Source organism: Halichoerus grypus, chromosome 8, assembly GCF_964656455.1.
Source record: "Halichoerus grypus chromosome 8, mHalGry1.hap1.1, whole genome shotgun sequence".
Classification (NCBI taxonomy): Eukaryota; Metazoa; Chordata; class Mammalia; order Carnivora; family Phocidae; genus Halichoerus; species Halichoerus grypus.
In genome coordinates, this window is record NC_135719.1 from 3,128,955 (window position 1) to 3,153,890 (window position 24,936).

The window sequence follows — 24,936 nt, forward strand, 5'->3', positions numbered from 1 at the left end:
CTTTAACTTCATTTCCTAAAACACTGTTTTCCATCATGACACTCAAGACTTTGGAAGCCCTCCTTTGGTACTCAAGTTAGCCTTCAAGTTCTTCTATAATCCAATACCTTCTCTCCACCAGCGCATTTTCCTCTCCCAGTAGTCTCTAGGCAAATGTTCCACTCAAATCAAGCACAACACACAAATTAACCTTGATCCCCATTATCCATCTTATCCCCCCACCTGACGGTTTCTCCACCTTCTCTTCAAACCACGTAACTCATCCCCATGAAGAATCTCGTCCTCTGTGGAATGTTCCACAATTGTGCCAGGCTATCACTGGACTTGTTGCAAAAACTCATTTTTGCATTTATAACATGTTCATATAAAGCAATGTAAAAATAGCTTTTTCTCAACATCTATTTTATTTTGCTAACTAGATAAGCAGCTTCTTAGACACATAAACTGCACTTCACACTCTTTCAGGATCTCTAAGAACACATGACATTGTAGACAGCTAATACTTACTGAAAGACAACAAGTATTCATCAAATAGAACAACTTACCTTACCCGCCAGGCGGCTGGAGATGACCCCATTGCTAGACAGAAGACAGTCAGTCAGAGTAGTTTTTCCTGTTAAAATAACAATTTTAATTCAAATCTATTTTTTTTTCTTAACAGGAAGGGAGATGTACTGCACCAACAGAGTTAACTTCTATGAGAACTGGTTTTGCAAAGATTTCCTATTTACCTATACAGAGTGAAGCAAGACCTAATGAGCATTTAGACTTCTGAACAGAATACCATCTGGAAGGACACAGACTCTACTGCTCAAAGTGCTGTAATTTATATTTCCACCCCGAGGGATCTCATCACCCTCACCTGAAAAGTTGTCAAGTGACTTTTTTCCCCCCAGGGTAGTTTTCTTTTTTTTTTTAAACAGAGGCATCACGTATAGAGTCAAATGCAGACTCCTAGGTGATGAGATAAACCAACATGCCAATCAAAAGACGGAACATCTGATAAACGATACGTAGTTAGTAAAATCTGTTCTACAAGAATTTGACCTAGTTCATCATAATTATTAATCATCTGATATCCGTAATAGTGACCATGCTATTAACTTACACTCTTGATAGCTTAGAATGACAAAAAGATAGCAAAGCACTCATTTTTGTCTCTGAATGGCATACTGGGTAAAACACCACCAAAAAACAGAACATAATCTTCTGCCATATTTCCTCACGTACAGCCTTGGCTGGTATTTGCCAGTTAAACTGTCTTAAGAAAATGCTTACTTAGCAAAGAAATTCAGGAAATTTACCCGTAGCTCCCACTGTGAGGGCATCAGCTACACTGCAGCTACTCCCAAAGTTACCTAGAATCCAAACATAAAGCTAGGGAGCTACTATGTAATAAAAAAGTCTTTGTAGACTCAAGTACACACAGTTTCATACAAGGTTTTATGAAGTCTACACAATCTGAAGGGGCAGATAACTTTGTTTAAAGAGTGCTGCTTATATGGTTACTGCAGCTGGGCTGAAGTAGCAAAAGGAAGGTCTTTTCTTTAAGACAAACAAGTCCTAGAACACTCTGGGAACGTCAGCAAAGCCATGGAATCTGTCATAGTACAAACCAGAAAGCAATCATGAGAGCACTGAAGAGCTTTAATAATGTGTTGTCCGCTTGGCATGGACATCTTGTGCGTCCGCTCAATCCTAGGGCGACACTTCCCTACAATCCAGTGGAGTAGAACTCATTATCAGTACGGCAAGCATGTACCCCCTGGAGTGTTAAGTGCCCAGAAAGCACTATCTTTCTGCACTCTGACTGCATCCCTAGGACCAGACACCATGTGATTTAATTCACAAAGCAAAAGAAGAAATACTTTTGCCAAACCTCATGTCCTCAAAATGTGAGCAGTCGTTATAAAAACTCAAGGGGGGCAGAGGGTCAGTGATGGATCTGACATACCACTCCCTCTCCGCTGGCTTCACCGACACAGCCATCTACCACTTCTCCTCCTCGCAGTTCCCACCCCACTGCCCTCAGCTACTACCTCAGGGGCAACAGCCACCTCACTAACCTCTTACCTTTCAGTGCACACGACCACGTCCACCAGACTAATCTTTCTAACGTGCTGATTACAACAGCCCTGCTTTGTTTTGTTCTCCCAGTGGCTCCCTACTACCTCATAATAAATATTAATGATCATCTTCACAATAAAGCGTGTACTGGCCAAGGGCTTCTCACTATCACCCAGATCCACGCTCAGCGGGGAGTCTACATGAGATTCCCTCTCTCCCTCTGCCCCTCCCCTTGCTCCGCACTCGCTCGCTCGAGCTCTCTCTCAAATAAATAAATCAATAAATAAAATCTTAAAAAAATAATAAAATTGAAAACAACGATATACACTATCTAGAAGAATGCTAATCACTAGGTAGCCGTGCTCATTTCAAATGCTTCATGGCGAGCGTCTCTAACATTAAACTTCTGAAGACATACTTGCTTCTTAGCAAGCATCAGTCTCAACTGTCCACAGCTTGGCTTTGCTGACAAATGTGGAGACACACCCCCTTAATTACTGAAAATAACCCATTTAGAAAGGATCCTTACCATGGTCAACGTGAGCCAAAACGCAGATGTTCCTGATGTTAGCAGTGTTTTTCTGCAGGTGAATCATCTTATCCAAACTACTGAGCACCATGGTCCCTTATTTCCTGTGACTAAAAATTAGGTATGTGTCACGCATGGCACACGCGCTAAAGATCAGGGCCTCACATTCTGTTCCCTGTAACGTGGGGCGCTGACAGGACTTGCCAGGCCCCTGAAGCTAAGAACCCAGCGAATGTCTGCTGAAGGGGACACAGCCACCCAGGCCCAAGTCCAGTGTGAGCAGGGGAGCAGGCACCGCGGCACGCCGGGATCATGCAGCTCGCTCAGCCTCCGGGACCGGACGGCCGCGAGGCTTCCCGCAGCTCGCCGGGGCGGGACCCCAGTAACTGCCACCGGACGGGCCTTACCGGGCAGTTGTGTGCCGTGTAAGAAGGGTGGTCTGCAGGCCGGCGGGAAGACGCTGACACCGCTCCCTGCCGCTCCCCGATCTCTCCCCACTGCCCTCGCGCTATTCTCGCTCGCGCTCACTCAGGCCCAAACTCCCGGCTCCACCACCGCCCACCGCGCCAGAATAAAGTTTCGGCTCACACGCTCCCTAACCAAGCAGGTGCACTACGGGGCCCTGGAAAGGAAGGAAAGCACCCACTGCACAGCCCCTTCCCCTCCCTGGGGCCCCGCGTTCGCTGTCTCCAGGACACAGGCGGCGGCCCGCGGCCCGCAGGTGGACCCGACGGCCCCGGGCGGCGGCCGCTCCCAGCCCGGGCTCGCCCCGGCACCTCCGGCCCGCCGGCGACCCGAGTCCCCGCCGCCGCCCGGAGCCCTCCGAGGAGGACGTCAGCCGCCAGCGCGGACCCGCACTCACCGGCCGGGGCCGCCCCGCCTGCCCCGCTCAGGCCCGCTCGGCCCCGCTCAGCCCCTCGCCCGGCCACACCGCACGCGTCGCAGGCGCCCACTGCCCTGCGGTCCCTGACGCGCGCGCGCCGGGGGGCGGGGCTGGCGGGCGCACGACCTCTGACCCGCGCGCGTCTCTGACGCGCCGGAAGCCGGCGCTGCGTCGGTCTCCTGGGCGCCCGGGGTTGCCATGACGACGCAGGCGCAGCGATCCCGCGAAGCTGCAGGTGCCGAGGGCCGGCGGGGCGACCGCAGCCTGCCGAGAACATGAAGAGTTGGTGTCTGTGTCAGATCTGCACCTGCGGGTAAGGAACGGCCAGCGTGGCGGCGGGCCGGGGCGCGGGGTGGCCGGAGCCCCGTCGTGGCCGCCCCCGGAGGTGAAGGGACACGGACGCTCGCTCCGCAACACCCCCCCGCCCCTCACTCCCCGGCTGCCGGGCTAAACGTTTCTTGCTCTTAGACTCCCTGGCCAGGTGCAAACTGAGCGCCGTCCGGCCAGGCGGAGGATATGAGCGCAGGAGCGGCCGGTCCTCAGGCTGCCCGGGGGTGGGATCGGATCCCACTGGGAGAGTGGATGTCCCCAACATCTCAGGGAAGGAGGAAGGCATAGGAATAGGACGCTGTGCAAGTCCATGAGCTTTCAACCCGTGCTACGCTTTCTTCCACCTGCAGCTTTCCATCCAAGCCCGACCGTGTCCCGGGTCCCCTCCAGGCAGTGCCCCGCTTTCCATCCAAGCCCGACTGTGTCCCGGGTCCCCTCCAGGCAGTGCCCCGCTTTCCATCCAAGCCCGACCGTGTCCCCGGTCCCCTCCAGGCAGTGCCCCGCTTTGCATCCAAGCCCGACCGTGTCCCCGGTCCCCTCCAGGCAGTGCCCCGCTTTCCATCCAAGCGCGACCCTGTCCCCGGTCCCCTCCAGGCAGTGCCCCGCTTTCCATCCAAGCCCGACTGTGTCCCGGGTCCCCTCCAGGCAGTGCCCCGCTTTCCATCCAAGCCCGACCGTGTCCCCGGTCCCCTCCAGGCAGTGCCCCGCTTTGCATCCAAGCCCGACCGTGTCCCCGGTCCCCTCCAGGCAGTGCCCCGCTTTCCATCCAAGCGCGACCCTGTCCCCGGTCCCCTCCAGGCAGTGCCCCCGCTTTCCATCCAAGCCCGACCGTGTCCCGGGTCCCCTCCAGGCAGTGCCCCGCTTTCCATCCAAGCCCGACCGTGTCCCCGGTCCCCTCCAGGCAGTGCCCCGCTTTCCATCCAAGCCCGACCGTGTCCCCGGTCCCCTCCAGGCAGTGCCCCGCTTTCCATCCAAGCCCGACCCTGTCCCCGGTCCCCTCCAGGCAGTAGTGCTCCCTTAGGAATCTGCCTGACTGAGAAGGGAGTAGCCTCCACCCTGAGACCCAGAATTGGTCTGTGAGTCCTGCCTAACAACTTCCCACCCCCTGTAAACACAGTCTTCTCCCTCAGCTTCATTGTTGGCCCAGGGATTAAATCACTGCTAAATAAATATTAGGAGCATGTCGATTCCACGGGATGATTGACCATGCAACAGTGGGAAGTGAGTGGAATGGTATCAATCAAATCTGTCATGTTTATGTTAGGATTTGAAAGTTGGTCATTTAAGCAGATAAATCAAGATGTTCAAAGCTCATAAAAAAAATTAAAAAACAGATGTAGCCTCCAGAAAACTAAAAAGCAGAGATCATCAGAAAGTTGTTTCTAGAGATAAGAAACATTGGGACAGGAGACTTTGGCTTTCCTTTATAAGCTTTTCGGTATTTATTTGTTTTGTTATAATGTGAATGTATGTCTTTGCTGGAAAATAAAACTAAGAACAACGAGAAATTTCAAAGCTTCGACTTGATTCTTGTAACTCAGTGCGCCCATATCAGGACCTCCATGCATGACCTATGTACCCTGTCCCTGATTTTCCCAAGAGACCATGTGTGGTACTAAGTCAACTTCAGCACTTTCCCAAAGCCTCCATTGTCAGCCAACAATCCCGAATCTCTCAACTCCTCTGATTTTGATTGTACCTGAATAGCCTTTGACACAAGCTCTTCACTCTTCTCTGCATTACAATTCTTCCTGCTGTCCAGCAGCCTCCAGGCAGAGCAGCTGATCTCTCTTATGTTCTTCCTGGGGGTTCACGGAGTCCAGATATCCTAGCCGGTTCTGATTTCATCTACAGAGCATGTGCATTTTCCTCAAATTCACCTTTCCTTGGGCTTGTATTAATAGCCCTCGCACAGAGCCCGGGTCCCCAAATGACATCGGACCTGAGAAACTGACCTCATATTTCAGCATTGTGGGATGATACTTTTTTGTTGTTTGCTTGGGTTTTTCTGTCTGTTTTGTTAAGAGCTTTTATGGGTTTTTTTTTCTGATTATGAAATGAATATACATGAGGCATGGTATGAAAATGCAAGGCAAAAAATGTAGAATATAGTGAAAATCCCTCATAATCCTACTCCCCACAAATAAAAATGTTCCTTAAGACTTGTTTTACAAGTCCTTTAAAAGGAAAGAGAGAGAAACAGAACATACCATACTCTTCTACAACCCACTTTTTCAGTGTTTACAATTTCTGCATCTTGCAATAGCCACACCTAAAGATCAATCCCATTCTGTGTAACCACTGTGTGCTATCAGCTTATATGATATATTGGTCAGGGTTCTTCGTTACGGAGTTAAGGAGTGGTTCTGAGAGGCCTACCACTTGGCTGCAGATTCCCAGTTGTTGGCAGGGAACCACTCCTTACTGCCAAGGTCAGGGAGCTGCCAGTCAGGAAGCCACCTTGCAAACCTGAATGCCGCCTGACAGCTGCTGGCTCCAGCCTCTCGGCGCCTCTCCCACGATCCTGCCAGCAACAGGGCTGGGCTCTGCCCCTCTCCCTCGGTAGCGCTCTCTGATTCGGAGTATCATGTGAACATCCAGCAGGTGAAAGCTAAATTGGGTGGGGAACCTGCTTGCAAGGGGCCTGGTAGATGTGCTTGTGAGCTTTTTCAGCTTCTTAGTATAAGAAGACCCACTAAATCTTTGTCAGAGGAAAACGAGAGTTTCCACCGTAAAGGATATATCATAATTTTCTCTTGTTTTGGTAAACACCATTGCAGAATAAACAGAAGGTATTTTGTGTTTGTTTTTTAGTAAGGTTGCTTTTAAATTTAGAGATTCTATGTTTATTGAAGGTCTCTCTGATGAAGATGCAATTATCATAAAATATTTTTGGAAGTCAAAATAATCTTTCAGTTTATTTATGTTTGCACAGGCGACATCACTGTCCACATGGAACCACAAGGATTTATGAAAATTCTGGCATATCTTGCCCCACCACTGAATATTTGGAAAAATATCCTACCTATGGCCATGTTCTTCCACCTCAGAGTCTGAAACCCAAGCAAGAATTTCGAGCATGCCGTGGTAAAATGGAAGGAATAACAACATTTAAGTAAATATTAAGAAACTAACTGCTTTACTTACTTCTCTCCCAACTCTTCTGGTCTTAATAAAGTTTTTTAACTAAAGTGAACTATTAAGTTGATCGAAGTTGAACCAATTCAAGAAGCAAGGAACTAGTTGAATCACAGCTTGAGAAAAACAGAAAGATGAAAATTAAGTTAGAATGACAGAAAGTAAGAAAGAAAAAGGGAAATAAAAAGTTTTATTGATTTTTATTTAACTACTTAAAATCTCTTATGTCTATAAGAGACTTTCCACTGTCACCTCCAACTAGAGGAATACAGGAACTTCCTGTTTTTTCTGTATCTACTCTAGTTTTTACATCTCTGATCTGTTTCCTATACTTTAGCCTGCAGAGATGATCTTTTTAAAATGCAGTTCTAATCCTATCATCTCGTTGCTTAAAATACTTATACTTTCCCCATTGTATTTAATATACACCAAAATCCCTTCATGGTTTGGTCCCTAATTGCTTCTCTAATTTATTTTCAATGTGCTTTTTAATGCTCACATCCCATAGGACATTTCTCATTTCTTTCTTTTTTTTTTTTTTGAAGATTTTATTTATTTATTTGACAGAGAGAGACACAGAGAGAGAGGGAACACAAGCAGGGGGAGTGGGAGACGGAGAAGCAGGCTTCCAGGCTGAGCAGGGAGCCCGATGCGGGGCTCAATCCCAGAACCCTGGGATCATGACCTGAGCCGAAGGCAGACGCTTAACGACTGAGCCACCCAGGTGCCCCTCATTTCTTGAAAATATTAGGATTCCCTTGCCACAGAGCCTTCCAATACACTATTTTACTTACTTGGAAATTTCTCTTCCTTTTACCCCAGTTAATGCCTGTGTAACCTATAGATCTCAACTCAGTTATCACTCTGAGAGCCTCTGACACATGTGTATCCAGTTCTCAGGCTGGGTAAAAATCCCCTATGAAAGCCCTCAAAGCATCTTCCTATTATTTATCATAGATCCATTTCAGAGGCCCATGCAAGCAGGGATCGTGTCTATTCTTATCTTGGCATTCTATTTCCAGAAACCTAGCATGATGCCTGCTAGCGTGTAGGAGGCACTCAATATTCATTCAGTGGATGATAGACAAAAAAAAAAAAAAAAAATCCTCCTAAGCCTTAACTCCTCATTTAGGCTTAGCTTTAAAAAAAAAAAAATTGGGGGCGCCTGGGTGGCTCAGTCGGTTAAGCATCTGCCTTCGGCTCAGGTCATGATCCCAGGGTCCTGGGAGTGAGCCCCGCATCGGGCTCCCTGCTCCGTGGGAAGCCTGCTTCTCCCTCTCCCACTCCCCCTGCTTGTGTTCCCTCTCTCGCTGTGTCTCTCTCTGTCAAATAAATAAATCTTTAAAAAAAAAAATTGTTTTGTATCTTTGTCAATGGGTTAATTCTTTTCTTTATTCTGTTAATGTGCATACCATACTCAAGGTACAATCTTAGATGTTAAGTATAAAAGGATCAATAAATAGAGGTTTCTGCTTTCAAGGAAGGTATCAGATTTCTATAATTTGGGTTTTTAAAAATGCTCTACAATAACTTTAATTTGCTGTGTTATCCATTTTTATATCATTTTAGATAGAGCTCATTCTACTTGCCTGAACAAAGGTTGAAACCTTCAAACTTTGAGTCCAATACTTCTACCTTTAAAATTTCAGGCAACCCTTACAGTAATAGTGCTTGGTGACTCTCTTAGCTTCTGTAGGTGTGTGGCTCTTCCACAGATTTGAAAATCTTCCATAGTCCTCAGACTTGGTATGCTTTAGAATCATCCAGAAGGGTTAAAATTGCAGATTCCAGAATTCCACCTAAAACAGTCAATAGATAACGGAGTGGATCCCAGGAATCTGCATTTTAACCACCATTGCTGTCATTCTGTTGCCGTAGATTCAATGAAATGGGTCAAGTACTGCACTGATCCCTGGATATGACATGGGACGTAAAGAAGGACTGTGCCCCACTCTGGCTTTTACAGCCTTGTGGGAATGGCAGTTGAAAAATAGAAACACGGATTAATAAACAAGATACAGATTAAAGCAAATGAGATGAAGAAACTGAACGACTGAGACAGATCAAATGGGAGTGGTTGCTCTTTTTTCTTCGCCTTACCGTTCATTCTTCCTCGATACCTTAATGATTCAAAATGGAGATTTGAAATAAATTCCACAATATGCATATTTGTTGAATAAAGATTTTGCATTTAACTAGTTCTGAATGTTAAAATTGAGAAAACCTGCCATATCTTTCTTTAAAAAGGCAATTGCTTTTCAATTCTGGGTTTGTCAGTTGACTTGTTCAAGTATCCCTATATAGTAAAAAACAAAAACAAAACACAAACCCAAAAAACAACCAACCAACCAACCAAACAAAAAACAAAAGGAAAGAAAAAGATGTCCCAACTCCCAAAAGGTCAGAATATGCCAATAAAACTAAAATTTCCATTTCTCAAATCATCATCGCTACACTAAGTAAAACACTGCATCTTTTCTTTGTATTTTGGGGAACTAGCGGTATTTCCAAGAGCCTTATGCTGGGGGTTTAGAACCCTTCCTTCACTCCCTTATGTCAACTGTACTGACTAAGCAGCAAAAAGCTGATGTATCTGTACAGAGAATAAAGGGTCATCCTATACTTTTCTAGAATAGAGGACGAGACTGTAAAGAGCAGATGTCTAGACGTGCTTAAGACTTTGGATCCTTTATAGCAGGACGGTTGCCGTACAGTTCGAGGACTGCCAGAGTCGGCGAGGAGTCTGCCCTGGAAGTATGGTTATGGACATGTCCTATGTTTGGGGACATATCTGATGACTAAGAGTGTATTTAGCCATTATCACTTCTCCATAGAAAGCTGCTTTGGGTTTGGAGGTACACTTTCTAACATTTAACTAATCTAACTAGAGAAACTAAGACTTCAAACCTTTCTCTCTGTCCTCTCCCTGATTCTTCCACTCCCTGATTGCGTTTTAGCCTATGTCCCTCTAGCTGGTATTTGGGAAGAGCAAAGAACAACTTAGATGTCTTGAGAATAAGAGGTACATGATTTCTACTATTTATCTATTAAATAATACTTAGTGAGCGCTTGTTAAGCGTCAGGCACCGTGCTGAGCACCTGGGATATAGCGGTTAGCAGAAACAGTCGCGGTCTCTGTGCCCACAGATGCTGCCGTCTAGTGGAGGCAGCAGCGCATCGCCCAAAATAAGTACAAGATCGCAGCAGGGATAAAATCCATGAGGGACAGGCACGAGGGGACTTGAGAGCCAGAATACAAGGTTTGATTTTATCAGGGAAATGAGAAGAATGCGTGAAATCCTGAAGGATGTGGAGCAATTAACTGGATGAAGCAGGTAAGGAAACACAGTGCAGACAGAGAGAGCAGCATGCAGCCGGCAGGAGCAGGGAGAGAAGGCGAGCAAGAGGAAAGCAGGAGGAAGTTTTCTCTAGTGGCTAGTGAAGGAGCCACGTGGGGCCTCTGGGCCACGTGTGGGGTTTTCTGTGTCCTTGGAGCAGTAAGAGGCCACTGAAGGTGTCTTTTCTTTCTCATTTGTCTGCCTGCTTGCCTGTTTTTTGAGGGGGTGTAAAGGGGGGCTAATTAAGGAAGAGGCTAGGCAACTCAGGGCAGGAATGACTTGATCAAATTTACATGTGAAAGGATCACTTTGGGTGCCAGGTGAGGACAGGCGGAGAGAAGCCAGAATGAGTGGACGCAGATAAATGAGTTTAGGAATTGTTGAATTGATGTGAATAAGCTATTGTGGGAGCTTGGACCTGTTGTGGTAATGACAGGAGATGTGAGAGAGAGTTAGGAGGTCAAAGTGACAGGACTTGATGAAGCAGCAGCCACACGAGGGAGCTGAGGTGAGAAGGCTGAGAGCTGGGTCTCGGCTGCTAAGGAGATGGTGATGCTCTTCACTACGATGGGGCGCCAGCAAACGGACCAGATTTGTTGGGGGCAAATGGTGATTTGGTTGGAGGCATGTTAAGTTTTGAGGTGCCGTTGCGAATACAGGTAGGGAGCTCAGAGAAGGGTCTGAGCTGAACTATAAATTGGTGGGTCATTTCTATTTCGGTAGTACTTGAAGCTGTGGGAGTAGAGCTGTCTTCAGGGGTGAGCACCAGAGGAGAAGAGGAACGTGTGTGGGCCCCAGTGTTGAGAAACCCCCAGCATTTAGTGGCCGAGGAGAGGGGGGACGAAGCTGCACCAGAGACTGAGGAGAAACCAGCAGGAAGGCAGGAGGAGAGAGTCTCCTGGAGACAGAGGGAGTGGGCCATAATGCCCATCGAGTAAGAGGAGGACTACAGACTCCGTCACAGAGAAGCCACTGTGACCCGTCAGGCAGTGCTGGACCCCGGCTTGACGGGGGTGGATGGGATTGAGGAAGAGGAGCCAACAAGTCTAAGAAACCGTATCATGAGTAGAAGGGATTCAGTGAGGTTTTGGGGTTTTGGAGCTTATGGACATAAATAGAAAATAGTGATTAATACAAGATGGCTTATACCAATAAAATGAGTGACACAGTAGAGTTCAGAAGAAAAAAAGCAGTTTTGAAGACGTGTAGTCATAATAGTAATAGCCCTTACTGTGTACCAAGCTCTCTCACGCGTGTGCGCGCGTGCGTGCCTGTATGTGCGCCAGTCCGTGAGACCACCCTATGAGCTAGATGACATGATTGTCCTAGTTTATATATAAGGAAACTGGGGCCTAGACAGGGCAACTAAGTTGCCCAAGGTCACACATCTAATGAATGACAGAGCCAGGATTTGGACCCAGGCAGTCTGGTCACTCTGGGTCTGTCATCTGCACCCCACCAGACAGCCCAGTGTCCGCAGCACCATTTCTGCCACAGAATGTTATACAACGCCCAGGGTGGCTGGACTGCGATATGCGGCTCTCGGGGATCCAAAGACGAGTAAGAATCACATCCATACTATGAATGTGATTTATGACTGAAGGCCAGAGTTTAGACATTACTTATTTATTTAAGTGGTTCTTTATAATAAGCAGGAAGACAGCATGATTTCAGTAAGCAGAAAGCATGCCCAAAGAGCTTAGTCTTTAAGTAGGATGAATAAGGAATTTGACAAAGTAGACCCAGGGGATATATTTAAAATTTTTTCTTAGACTCATTAAATCTTTCACATAAGATTTCCTTCCAGGTTAGAAAAAAATTCAGTTACTTAAAGATTTTATTTATGTAAGATCCGATCAACTGAAGATCCACATTATAATGATGTTTGAAAACTAGGATTTTTGACATATTTCTTAAGATGTTAGTCACTGGGTAGGACATAAAGGAATTAAATTATTTCTCTCAAGTAGTTTATTAACTATCACCATTTTAATATCTTCTTAGACTTTTCAACTGAAATAAACCTTGAAAATTTCAATACTGCATTAGAAAAATTAGAAATAAAGGAACCTGTGAGGCTATGTTTCAAACTTATATATTTCAGATCGGATTATCGTCCTTATGAGATAGTCAAACAGCCTCGCCATGTACCAGAAGAACACAAACCAAAACAGGGGGAGATTGATCTTGACACTACCTACAAACGGGATTTTAATTCCTACAAAGTGCAGCCTGTGGCCATAGTCCGGCCCTTGGAGAGACAACAAGCTAAACAAGGGAAGGTGGACGCTGTCCCAACCTATAAAGGTAACTTGCCATTTCAAAAGTGAAGGAGCCAAAAAATTAAAGCTCACTTCCATCCAACGTCAAATCATAATTTGCTGTGTTGCCAAACTTAGCTCCCATGGCTTAGGAAAACTTGTTTGGCTTTGATAAAAGCAGTATTACATAGCGAAAAAAAAGACCATCTGCCTGATTGAGAGTTCAAAGACCTGGATTGCTGTCCAAATTTAGCCACTTAATTCATTTTCTCTACCTAAAAACATATACAGCTGTCCTACAAACAATGTGGTTTGAACTGTGTGGACCCACGTATGTGTAGATTCTTTCTGATAAATACAGTCCAGTCCTATAAACGTATTTTCTCTTCCTTATGATTTTCTTAACATTTTCTTTTCTCTAGCTTACTTTATTGTAAGAATACAGCATGTAATACATATAACATACAAAACATATGTTGACTGTTAAATGCTGTTGTTAAGGTTTCTGGTCAGCAGTAGGCCATTGGTAGTTTGGGGAAGTAAAAATTATGTACAGATTTTTGACTGCACATGGGTGCAGTGCCCCTAACTCCTGTGCTGTTCAGAGGGTCAACCATAAAAACAAACGATGTCACTGAACAAGCATTATGTCACAGTTGTCACATTATGCCACATTTGGTTGGCACCGTTCCTTTCTTTCCATTCCAGAATGAGCTGAAACTACTGAGTGTACTGGACTCAAAGAAGGCCAAATAAATAGCAACCTCTTTACCATTTAAGTTCTGAACCAACTGATAAAGCAAAAGAGTTAGCAGGTGGAGAACCAAATACTCCCTTTCTAGTGATAAAGGCTAGGGTGAAGGATAAAGCAGATGCTTCCCGATACTGAACTCAGAAAAAAACAGGCTTATCCACCCAGTGACAATGTTGGACCACCACTTAGGAGACCAGCTCCTCTCAGACTTCCAGCATGGAAGAAGTATGAGAATACCTTCTCCCTGTTGGCAACTGACTTGGAAGAAAGGGGCTGGACAGTGTATGGCTAGTTTCTTTCCAAAAATCAACCTGATTTTAAAATGCTCTATTGCTTTTGGGGAGTGGGGTCTTTTTTTTAAAAGGCTATCTTGTTACTGCGTATTATTCTTAATAATATAATTGCATATTTAAGTTTATATCCTTTTTATTATGTGATACAGCTGAGTGGTATGTCCTCACATAAAACCCTTTTATAAAAGTGATGTCACCCACAATAAAAGCAGTGGTTTAAAGTTTAAACAGACAATTGCCGAACACATATGTATTCTTCAAATATCATAAGTAAATATGTTTACCAGTACGCTATGATCTGTAAGTAGGGAGGTCAGGAGCATTGTACTTTCATCTTTTTGGCTGTGAGCACGTAAGATGCTACACAAGGAACAAAGTTTTAAGACAATGTGTGCAGTAACCGAGTGTGTTGTTATAATGCGATGGAGCATAGAGCGATTGCAGACCTGCACCTACTGGTACGCACAGGTCGTATACTGCCGGACAACTGGACATAAAATGTATTTGGTGAGAACAACTGGGTCTTTTAACAACCATAGTAGGAATTTCTTTTCTTTTTTGTCCTACAAGATCTATCAAAAAGTATCAGTAATATTGATAGTCCCCAATGCTGTGACGATTACACATAACACACACACACACACACACACACACACACACACACACACACTAGTTCTAGCTTCTCATTACCTGGGTTTCCTGTAGATCTCCATACTTCCACCCCCATAATCCGATGTGGAGGATTCCTGGGATCCCTGTGGTTTTCTCGCTTCTGACCTTTCCTAGTGAGGAAAGGTTACCTTTGTATTTCCAGGTGTGGGGGCATGAGACAATAAATATTAAGGGCCAAGGCAGTCCTCGTGCTGTGTGATGACTGTACTGCAGGTTTTGTAGATAACTATTCAAGGACAGGTCTGTAGGTGGTGAGAAATCGCAATGAGAAGAGACTCTCACTGTCCACCGAGAATCAGAGAACCGAGGAAAGACAGAGAGGGAATATGATAAAGAAAAAGGAAGAGAAGACCCTGTAGGGCTGTGACGAGAAGGGTAACATCTATATTCCAGAGACGCAGTTCTATGAGATAGGTTACTCTTAGACAGAAATGTATCTGCTCCCAGCAGCCTCGGGTTAGAAAGTCATTTATACTGAAATGTAGATGATTAAAATAGGCCAGCATTGAACTTGGTAAATGTCTTAAGGATTACTCTGTTCTGTGCTAGGCACTGTAGGGAATACAGAGATCTGAACTGAGCGTGGTTGTTAACAGATACTTTATGGTTGAGGAAAAAAAGCAATAGTAGCAGAAAAAATTAAATCGCCATACTAGAAATAAATAATATGTGTTATCACTAGGGAGGAGGATAATTCACTAGAAAATTAATGGAACAAGTCATGTTTCAAAAATTTAGACTGAGCAACACTGAGCAAAATTCAGGCCAGCCTGGGAATGTATCAGAGAGCAGTAAGTATTGATCTATAGGAAAGGGAGGGACATCACAAAAACTAGGATGAAATAAGCAAAAATGCATAGAGCCAGAAAAATAAAGGGGTTGTTCCATAAGCATCAGAGGACTTCAGGAAGTGAGAGATTGGGGTGTAATTCTATAAATGTAGGTAAAGATCAGATTGTGAAGCATTGGTTACCAGACTGAGGTCCTTAATATTTTTCTCGTAGCTGCTAAAAACGCTTCAGTTCTCTCTCCAGGAAGGATATAGTAAATGGCAGAAGGCCATTATTTCCACTACAATAGCTAAAAATATGTCGACATTTTTAAAGTGTAAAACATCTCTTTAATGGCATTAGACAGCTATGGAAGCAAATAGGTAAAACTGCAGAGATGAAGGAGGCCTTCCTGGGTGAGCTAAGAGAACCAACTGTTTACTTCCCCGGGAGCATTTGTCACACCTTGGCCTAGGCTGAAAACTGAGCTTGGCATAAGCAGAGAGACTCTACTGGGTGAAGGGAAACCAGTGAAGCACCTGATATGTGGATTGGTATAACACATTGGAATCCATTAGTCTTCCAGATGTATGGCTGGTTTTCCTTGTGGGATGTTTGCTGAGTGTGTAGGGGGTATGATGGGCTAGGAGACTGGGCCAGAAAGATCCCACAGCTGTACTTGGGAGTAAGTGCTTAGGAGATAAAGTCCCACAGAATGAGGGCTGTACCACAAACATACCACAATTCTTGTCCTTGTAACTAGAGGAGGATTATGTCTAACTAAAAATGCCTCTGAGCATCAGCCTAGCTCAATTCCTGATTGGGTTAGGGTGATTTGCCTAAATTGGAAAGACCAAACTTTCTCCTGTTGAAAACAACATTGATTTTATTGTCTATGGTTTACTTACACATGACACCCAGCATTTGGTAAAATATGAGACCTATGAAGAGTCAGGAAATACCTGGAGAAATGATGGTCAAGAAATATCCAAATCTGATGAACGGGTCAGACCACAGATTTAAGAAACTTAACAAATCCCAAAATAGATAAATACAAAGAATACCACACTTAGGCAACTATCATCAAACTTCCAAAAACCAAGTGAAGATGAATTCTCAAAAGTAGTAAGAGACAAACTACACATTATTTATGAAAAGAAAAATTAGAAATATACCTAACTTTTCACCTGAAGCCATGGAAACCAGAAGATAATGAATGCAGTGACATCTTTAAAGTGTTGAAAGGAAAAGAAAAAAAAAAAAACAAAAACCAAACACCTAGAAATTCAAACCCAATGAATCCCAGAATTTTATGTCTAGTGAAAATATCCTTCAAAAAATAGGGCAAAATAAAAATGTGTCCAGGAACAAACAAAAGCCCCAAAGAATTTGTTAGTAACCAACCCATACTACAAAAAGTAGTAAAGGAAATTCTTCAGGTTGAAAGAAAATGATTCCAGAGGGCAGCAAGAAATGCAGGAAGGAATGAAACACACAGAAAGGGTAACTTTGTGGGTAAATATAAAAGAATATTGACTTCTTAAAGTCACAATAATAATTATGTATTTTTACATAAATATAGAAATAAAATATAATAGCACAAAAGACAGGAGGGGGTAAATGGAATTACACCATTGAAAGTTTCTTCCACTGCTCTAGAGTGGTAAAAATATCAATTTAAGTTCAAGTAGGCCAAAAAGATCCCCTAATAAGTAAAAAATGCCTTCTTATTCTGAAAATAGGGAAAGTTCTAATTAAAATGCTAACAGAGAAAATGGAATAATAAACATACCCTGTATCCAAAAGAAGGCAGAAAATAAGGGGTAAGGAAACAAAGAACATGTGGGAACAGTCAAAAGCAAATAGCAATATAGTCAACTTAAACTCAACTAGATCATTCATTACATTAAATATAAATGAAATAAAAATTCCAATTAAAACTCCAAGATTGATTATTCAATTGAAGCATACAAAGTTTCAATTTACCTCTTGAAATAGAGATGTCAAGTAGGAAAATATATATCTGGGTTTGGTGTTCAAAAGGAAGTCTGGAATGGAGATTCAACCTCTGGAAGTCATCAGCTTATAGGCAGTATTACAATCATGGGAGTTGTTTGATGATATGTAGATTGAGAAAGAAATGCCCATGATGGAGCCCCCTGGCTTTATAAAAGTTGCTTCCAAGTCCTCGGTGCCATGATACCACAGGGAACAGGTTACAAGATACCAAGGAAGAGAACTAACATGTGCACCTCAGGACTTTTGTCCTCAAAGAGGAACCTAGAACAGCTCACTATATAAGGATGGGGATGGAGCTCTGCATACAGACGTTCATGGTGAGCAAACACATGCAGACACTTCATGGGGTTAAAGCTGTTCAGAAGATAACAAACTTGCTAACTAGATTTTAGTGATTAGAAACTGTGGTTAGAAGTCAAAAGAATGAGCAGAGGAAATGGAATTGCCCTTATCTAACCAGGACAATACCACAGTTGCCAGATGGCCAGACTGCATTGTTAGATGTGCATGACATTATGTCTGCCTTTTCTAGAAGTGTCGTAAGACACTAAAAACAGATGATATGAATAAAGACTATGATGTTTTAAAGGTATCACTAGAATGTTATTAATAAATATTCCAGAATGAACAAATAATCAATATTCCAGGCATATGAGCATAGGCATATGTATAAAAGGAAAATCAATTTTCTGCAGTTATCTGGAAATGATATTCATGGTATTGTGTGCTGTCAAAACTTGTGTCTCAGTCTCCAAATTTTTGCTTCCTTTTTGAAAACCAAAGCTGGCTTGGTAAGGGAGAATTACTCTATTTATTTTCTCTCATGAAATTAATATTTTTTCTCAGTTGTTTTGGCAGCAAGGTGGAACTCTAGGCCTTTAATAGCACCCTGTGATTTCCTTTTAGTTTCTGAAAATAGTGTTATAATTTTATACTTCAGGTTGCAAATAACAGAGATTCCTTCATGGTGCCTCAAGCAAAAGAGAGTTCGTGGTAAAGGCTTCCTCTGTACTGGTAGTGGAAAGCTGTCAGGGTCAGAGGAAGCTGGAGGGAAGAGCTACTCCCCCCCTCCCTCTCTGCAAGAGCCCCATGGTTTCTATTGCAGCATCTAGTCTGATTGCTACTCCACTACCTGGGCTCCTCTGCCTATTTATATCGCTTCTTTTACCCTACAGGTGGATTTTTTAAGTCTTCACCTTACCACAGCTCTCCAATTCCAGTTCATGGCATCCTTTTAGATTCATCTCCTACTTTTATCTGGCTCCATATTTTCAAATTTGGGTTCACAAGAACAAGAATGGCTTACCCAGCTCATCTCTTCTTGCCAGGCTGTTTCGTCTGCCTCTACTGACCTAAAGATTGTCTGCTCTTGGGCCAGGCATCCACTCTCATCCAAACATCAGTAGCTTGATGAGGTAGAGGTAACCATTTGGTCCACAACTTGGCCATTGGGGCAGAAATGTCTGTGAATGAGGAATTGTTCTCTCCAAAGGAGGTATCCACGTAAAAAGCATTTGAGTTTTGGCCTTTCCAATAGACATTACATGGACTTTAGTCTAGACTCTAATACATTATCTTGCATAACTTCTGTCTTTTATAAATTAATCTTTGGTATACATCTTTTTGGGTGAAGTCAATTCCACAGTATTTCTTAGCTTTCTACCTTTCTCATCTAGAAATAGAAAAACTAAATAACCCTTGGTTGAAATATAAGTACTTCAGTTTTCCGTCCACAGTCTAGGTATGCCACAAGAAGCAGAATTAAGGTATTCAACCCTAAATCTCAGACTTAGCTCTGATGTTCCCTTCTAAATTCTACATAGAATTTCTGGTATGTTTGAAAGCACTCAGTTCAGGCCTCTGGCCTCTAGATGGCCCTCTGTCTTTTGGTGATACCCTGAAGTCCGTTTTCTCAGAAGCTAAAGTTGAAGGCAATGATCTTTCTGGGATAGTACAAGTTATTCTGTATGTTTGCTCAGGGAGTCTGGCAGGCTTTCCTACAGTATAATGGAGTTGAAATTCTCTCTCCTTTGAGGAGTCCCTCCAAGGCAAAGAATAATACCCGCATCACTTTGCCCACACATCAGGGCCTTTGATTTTATGTTAATCCCTAGATTTTATGGTTTACTTTAGCATTTCATGAGTTATGGTGAAAATCCCAACCAGTTCTTGGAAAACACAACCATAATCTCCCAAACTCGGTCTTTACCCAAAACACAGGCGTTCAAAAACTATCAGCAATCCAACTTCAGATGTTCCATTCCCTTGTTGTATATTCAGGTAAATCTAGAAGTACAAAGTTATATGTACTAAAGTGGGGAGATAGGAGGAGGAAGGTGGATATGAAGAAAACACAAATCAGGGGAAGCTGAGCAAATTCAGACTTGATTAATGTTCAGATTTCTGAAGGAAATGGGAGGATGTTTGGCAATGAGAGAAGTAAGTCATGATTTTTAGAAGAAGGTTGTTTTCTTCAGTATTTTAAATGCTCTCTTTTATTTTCAAGATGATTATAGAGCTTGGGACATTCAGAAAATTGACCTTTATAAGCCTGAACAAACTTATCATCCCCCCACTGTGAAATTTGGAAATTCAACTACATTTCAGGATCACTATGTTCCTCAGGAGATAAAGCCTAGGCAAAGCTTTAAACCCAGCCCTGTGGTCAAACGTTCTACAGTCCCTTTTAATGGTGAGACAAGTCATCGCCTTGATTATGTACCTTATCAGCTAGAACTCAAGTTTGCAAGGCCAAAAGAAGTGTACAAGCCAACCAACCAACCCTTTGAGGATCTCACAACTCACCGATACGACTTTCAGGGTCTTGTTGGCGAAACTGCAAAAATCTGCAGACCTCCATACACCAGAGTGACCCAAAATGCTCATTTTGAAGGAAGCACGGAATTCCGTGAAAGCTTTCAACCTTGGGAAATCCCACCACCCGAAGTCAAGAAACCACAAGAATATGTCCCGCCTACAGGTACCATGCAGTTGAACAGCACAAGCCATCTCGACTATGTTCCCTATCAGACCAAACGTGTCAGTCCCATCAGGCCAGTTGCTCAAAGAAGAAATAACAATTTTCCTTTTCAAGGAAAAAGCACCACAAAGGAAGATTTTCCAGCCTGGGAATGCTGTCGTCAAGGTCTCATTAAGCAGCAGCAGCAGATTCCCAACCCATCTGGAAAATTTGATGGTTGGAGCACTTTCAGGTCTCACTACGTGCCACATGAGCTGATTCCGACGGAGAGCTGCAAACCAGCACATGCTCTGTTTAAGAGTTCTGCTCCATTCGATGACACAACCATGTACTCTACAGAGTACACACCAAAGAAACAGGAAATCTGCCCTGCTAGCTATCCTTCTCCTCCAGGGTTTATCTTTGAAAGTACAAATTCTCGAGGTCATAAATTCTTCCGCAAGGTCACGCCCACAGTGGAGGCCTTCTAATCATCAAATCATGTTTAAAATGAAGCTAACAGATATTGGTTTTCTAAGGGCAAAGCCAGGTTTTTTTGGGGGAGAGGGGAAGAGGGAAAGAGAGACTCTTAAAAAGGTTCCAAGTCCAGTACAGAGCCCAACGTGGGGCTTGATCTCACAATCCTGAGATCATGACCTGAGCTGAAATGGAGAATTGGACGCTTGACTGACTAGGCCACCCAGGCACCCCAAAGCCAATTTTTTATAATCAAAATAATTTATGGGAGAGCTGAAACAAATCATTTTTAAATTTTTAAAAATTAATTTGGAAAATTAATTATAGGAATAAGGACCTTAAAATCCATTTTGTATTGATCCTTTACCAAGAGTGTTCTTTAAGATGCTGTTCTGAACGTTGAATCATGGACATTCCCATCTGAACTACTTTAATTCCCAACCTACTGTTTGGTTGCTTCTCTCCAATCTATTATCATTTATACTTATGTTTTTAATTATGGCAACTACACAGTTACTTACCTACCAGTTGTCATGTATCAAGCGCATTAGGACTGTCTAGCATGCGTCTGAAAATGGTGCATGGATTCCTCATCCAAGACAATGGTCTTCACTTCCTCAGACTTCAGAGCATCTACGCAGTGCACTGTGGTTGGTGGTGCTGAGGGCAGTCGCGCTGCTCCTCACCACGTTCACGTTCACAAGAGGCACTATGGTGTGACAAGCAAAGGCTCTGTGGGCTGGGAATCAAAGCTCTGAGTTTGGGTTCCAATGACATCACCCTCGGCCAACGACTTGCGTCTTTGAGTCCCAGTGTCTCCATTTGTAAAAGGACATCTGCTAGGCTTAGTTCACAAATATTCTGTTGTGAGCATCAGATCATATGATTCATTGTAACCTGAAAACAAAAGTGCTAAACAAATGTTAGGGATTCTTAATAAGTCCCTTAATCCCATTTTGTACCTGTTTTCTCTTTTTTCAAATTAGGGTAATTAACCTACTCAATACTCACTTTCAAAATGGCCTGAGGCAAGAATTGTAAAATGACCAATTTTGCTTTGAGCTTATGAGTAGTAGTTCGATTCCTGAGAAGAGTCTTGTCCTCCACAGCCACGAGCACCTGAGAGCTCGTTACAGAGAATGGAGAACTTGAATTCGGAGAAGAACATGGTTGGAAAGACAGTACTTAAAGGAAGGAAAAGGGTATTGTTAGAGTAGTTTGAGGAATGATCGACACCTCTGAAGAATCTTCAGGGTAACCCTGGGTAAGGATGCACCTAATGGCCATGCCCGGAGTCAGGGTTCAGAAGCAGGGGCGGGCTCCTGGGGGGCATAATTGTGTCCTTCTTCTCTAGTGTGAGCTTAGTGCTAAGAAGGGGCGGGAAGATGGATGCCAGTAAGTGAAGTAGGAAGAACACGTTGCATTTATAAATGCTGAAAATGTCCCAATGAATCAAACTCCTATTGTTTCTTTTCCTTTGATAAATGATTGCATTATGGGGGAGCAAGGTTTATTTTAGTACAAATTCTGACCTTTTGTAGCTTTAGAATTGTTTCAAACAATATGCTTAATTGAGAATAAGGCCACCAACATTTGGCTAAAACATTTTTAATATTTGAAAGCAGCTTGTTTTTATTTACATTTGTATTTACTAGTGAAAATTATGATCTGTAGAATTTTATATCCATGCAACATTAATAAAGCATCGATAAAATGAATGAATTTTCATGAAATAATTTCTGTACCAAATTTTCTCTGGAAAAGGGAGCTTTTTAACTAAAGTCTTATCTAGGTTAACCTGTATATAACTAGATACTCTTACATTTTCGATAGAAAACATTATTGTATACTCAAAATGAAACAGTAGGGAGTATGGTAACGCTCTCAACCTGGCCCGTTTTCTGAGGCTGGACATTCAAATCCCTCTGCAATCTGATGGGGGTGGTCTCCTCCCTAGACAAAGGTTACCCATAGTAAGATGTATCCTGGGGTTTCCTGAGGCAATGTGACTTGAGCTGAAGACACAAAGATGAATAATGGTGTGTCCCTATAATCTAACACTCAATATAACAGGCGTGACTAAGACTGGAACAGGGTGTACATGGCCCACTTAGCCTGGGAGTTCAGGAAAAGCGTCCTTAAGGAGAGGACAGCTGAGCTGAATCTTGAGTGGTAAGTAGGAACTTGCCAGATCAAGGAAAGCAGGGAGGTGGGAACAACATGAACACAGGTACAGAGGGATCTGTAGCTCTGGGCAAGACTTAGAGAGTGCCAGATGTGGTGGTGGAAGGCCAGCACCCCCTGATTCATGGCCTTTTCAGGTCTCCTTGGAATATGGACTGTGCAGGAACACACACACACACACCCCCACTGTAACAGGCCTGGAAACCAGCACTGTTTTAACCTGCCAGATTCTAGAAGGAATTTTCACTAAGCCAAACTGGGCTGAATCCGATGAAGAAAGGAGGATCATTCAGAGAGAAAAGGGGTAGGAAATCCGCCCCCCCCCCCGCCCCATCCCATGTCCACCTGTCTCCCTGCATATCCTTGTCGTAGAAAATAAGCCCCACAGACTCAGAAACTAGAAAGAAAGGCTTTGTGGTTTATAAAAACTCCAAGGGCAATGCTAGGAGTGAACCCGGAGGCAAACTAGGGACTTTGGATGATTCTGCTGTGCCAGGCGTGCATTCACGGATTGTAACGGACTTGCCGCTCCAGTGGGGGCTGCGCCCGGTGCGTGGGGGGGGGGCTGCGCATGGTGGGGGGGCTGCGCCCGGTGCGTGGGGGGGGGCTGCGCATGGTTGGGGGGGCTGCGCCCAGTGCGTGGGTGGGGGGCCTGCGCATGGTTGGGGGGCTGCGCCCAGTGCGTGGGTGGGGGGGGCTGCGCATGGTGGGGGGGCTGCGCCCGGTGCGTGGGGGGGGGGCTGTGCATGGTTGGGGGGGCTGCGCCCGGTGCGTGGGGGGGGGGCTGCGCATGGTTGGGGGGGCTGCGCCCGGTGCGTGGGGGGGCGGGCTGCGCATGGTTGGGGGGGCTGCGCCCAGTGCGTGGGGGGGGGGCTGTGCATGGTTGGGGGGGCTGCGCCCAGTGCGTGGGTGGGGGGGCTGCGCATGGTGGGGGGGCTGCGCCCAGTGCGTGGGTGGGGGGGCTGCGCATGGTGGGGGGGCTGCGCCCAGTGCGTGGGGGGGGGCTGCGCATGGTGGGGGGGCTGCGCCCAGTGCGTGGGGGGGGGGCTGCGCATGGTGGGGGGGCTGCACTCGGTTGGGGGGGCTGCGCATGGTGGGGGGGCCTGGGCCCGGTTGGGGGGGCTGCGCCCGGTAGGGGCCCTGCGCGTGTGGGGAGGCGGAGGGCACAGGGCAGCTCCGTACCTGCAAGTCCATTTCGATGTGAACCTAAAACCGTTCTAAGAAGACTGTTAACAAACACTGGAGGGCAGGAAGAGAGGAGGGGCGCGTTCACCCGTCAGAGGTTGGGACCCCGTGCCCCAGCTTCGTTCATCAGATTTACAGACTCTATTTTGTATGAAACCACGACCTAAGGCGCTGCCTGAAGGGGGGAGCCTCCTAATACAGAGGCCAGAGGAGCCGCCTGCCCAGCCCTCCGGGAGGGGGAGGCGAACCTTGTAATCCTGAATTAGCAAACTTCAAGAAGGCTGTTTCCAAAGAGGGCTGATAATACGCTTCTGAAAGCGTCACCGTGGCCAACAAAACATGAGGAATCTTTCATTCTCTTAAGGCTGCAGCTGTTTTCCCTCTCCACTCAATGCTGTTTTATGGGGATGTGCAGGTTTTCACCCCGTGTCGCCCCTCCCCAAGCTACCCAGGAACACAGCACGCAGTTTGATCGCTGCTCTCGGGGGGCCAGGCCTGTCGCCACCGCTTCCAACATCCCCAGCGATGCTCCTTTATTTGCAGCCTTTACGGAACTATCACAGTTCACAAGGACAGGGGGCTGGCAGAGGCTTACTCCCAGCAAGCATTTAAAGATGCTGAGTCCATGATTAAATCACGGATAGGAAGTGCCCTCAGCAGTGATAACTGATGATGAACCTGGCTGATGGCAAAAGGAAGGAAGGACAGAAGGAAGGAGAAAAGGAAGGAAGGAAGGAAGGAAAGAAGGAAGGAGAAGAGGAAGGAAGGAAGGAAGGAAAGAAGGAAGGAGAAAAGGAAGGAAGGAAGGGAAAAGAAGGAAGGAAGGAAAAGAAGGAAGGAAGGAGGGAAGGAAGGAAGGAAGGAGGGAGAAAAGGAAGGAAGGAAAAGAAGGAAGGAAGGAGGGAGGGAAGGAAGGAGGGAGGGAGGGAAGGAAGGAAGGCAGGAAGGAAGAAAAGGAGGGAGGGAAGGGAGAGGGAGGGAAGAAAAGATGCTGAGTGTAGAAGAGCAGTGGGGACGACATCTTCTAAGACTAGCATATGTGACCTTGCACAGATTATTTCCCCTCTCAGAACCCGT

The 24,936-nt window shown here is 44.9% G+C and overlaps 2 protein-coding genes and 1 non-coding gene across 6 annotated transcripts in view; 2 read left to right on the forward strand and 1 right to left on the reverse strand.

Moving 5' to 3' along the window:
* The window catches only part of EFL1 (elongation factor like GTPase 1), a 137,094-nt gene extending 133,497 nt beyond the window's left edge, over positions 1–3,597 (reverse strand). For 2 of the 3 annotated variants that reach the window (XM_036072895.2, XM_036072894.2), the window contains exons 1-3: positions 3,459–3,597; positions 2,597–2,706; positions 546–613 (exon numbers count right to left, since the gene is read on the reverse strand). In XM_036072895.2, the coding sequence (XP_035928788.2) occupies positions 546–613; positions 2,597–2,687 (159 nt within the window). In that variant the 5' untranslated portion in view covers positions 2,688–2,706; positions 3,459–3,597. Of the gene's footprint in view, positions 1–545; positions 614–2,596; positions 2,707–3,003; positions 3,205–3,458 lie in introns of those variants that run through there. The other variant, XM_036072892.2, reaches the window with a different exon arrangement.
* Positions 3,598–3,658: 61 nt separating this feature from the next.
* SAXO2 (stabilizer of axonemal microtubules 2) lies at positions 3,659–21,007 on the forward strand. 2 transcript variants are annotated; one of them, XM_078078810.1, is made up of 4 exons: positions 3,659–3,792; positions 6,745–6,924; positions 12,390–12,592; positions 19,561–21,007. In XM_078078810.1, the coding sequence occupies exons 1-4, from the start codon at positions 3,755–3,757 to the stop codon at positions 20,502–20,504; spliced, it is 1,365 nt and encodes a 454-aa protein (XP_077934936.1). In that variant the 5' UTR covers positions 3,659–3,754; the 3' UTR covers positions 20,505–21,007. The 2 variants fall into 2 exon arrangements, with proteins under 2 accessions (XP_077934936.1, XP_077934937.1); XM_078078811.1 differs by having other exon boundaries at positions 3,732–3,864.
* Positions 21,008–24,480: 3,473 nt separating this feature from the next.
* Positions 24,481–24,547, forward strand: LOC118523385 (small nucleolar RNA SNORD49). The gene has a single exon (XR_004911071.1). It is a non-coding gene; the product is annotated as a small nucleolar RNA SNORD49 (small nucleolar RNA).
* The last annotated feature ends 389 nt before the right edge of the window (positions 24,548–24,936 follow it).

What these genes read in the sequence shown, in the direction of transcription:
- SAXO2 (XM_078078810.1), top strand. Translation starts at nt 3,755, where the DNA reads ATGAAGAGTTGGTGTCTGTGTCAGATCTGCACCTGCGG. An exon ending in GAAGGAATAACAACATTTAA is followed by an intron (nt 6,925 to 12,389) that starts GTAAATATTAAG and finishes TATATATTTCAG; the next exon opens with ATCGGATTATCGTCCTTATG. An exon ending in CGCTGTCCCAACCTATAAAG is followed by an intron (nt 12,593 to 19,560) that starts GTAACTTGCCAT and finishes TTTATTTTCAAG; the next exon opens with ATGATTATAGAGCTTGGGAC.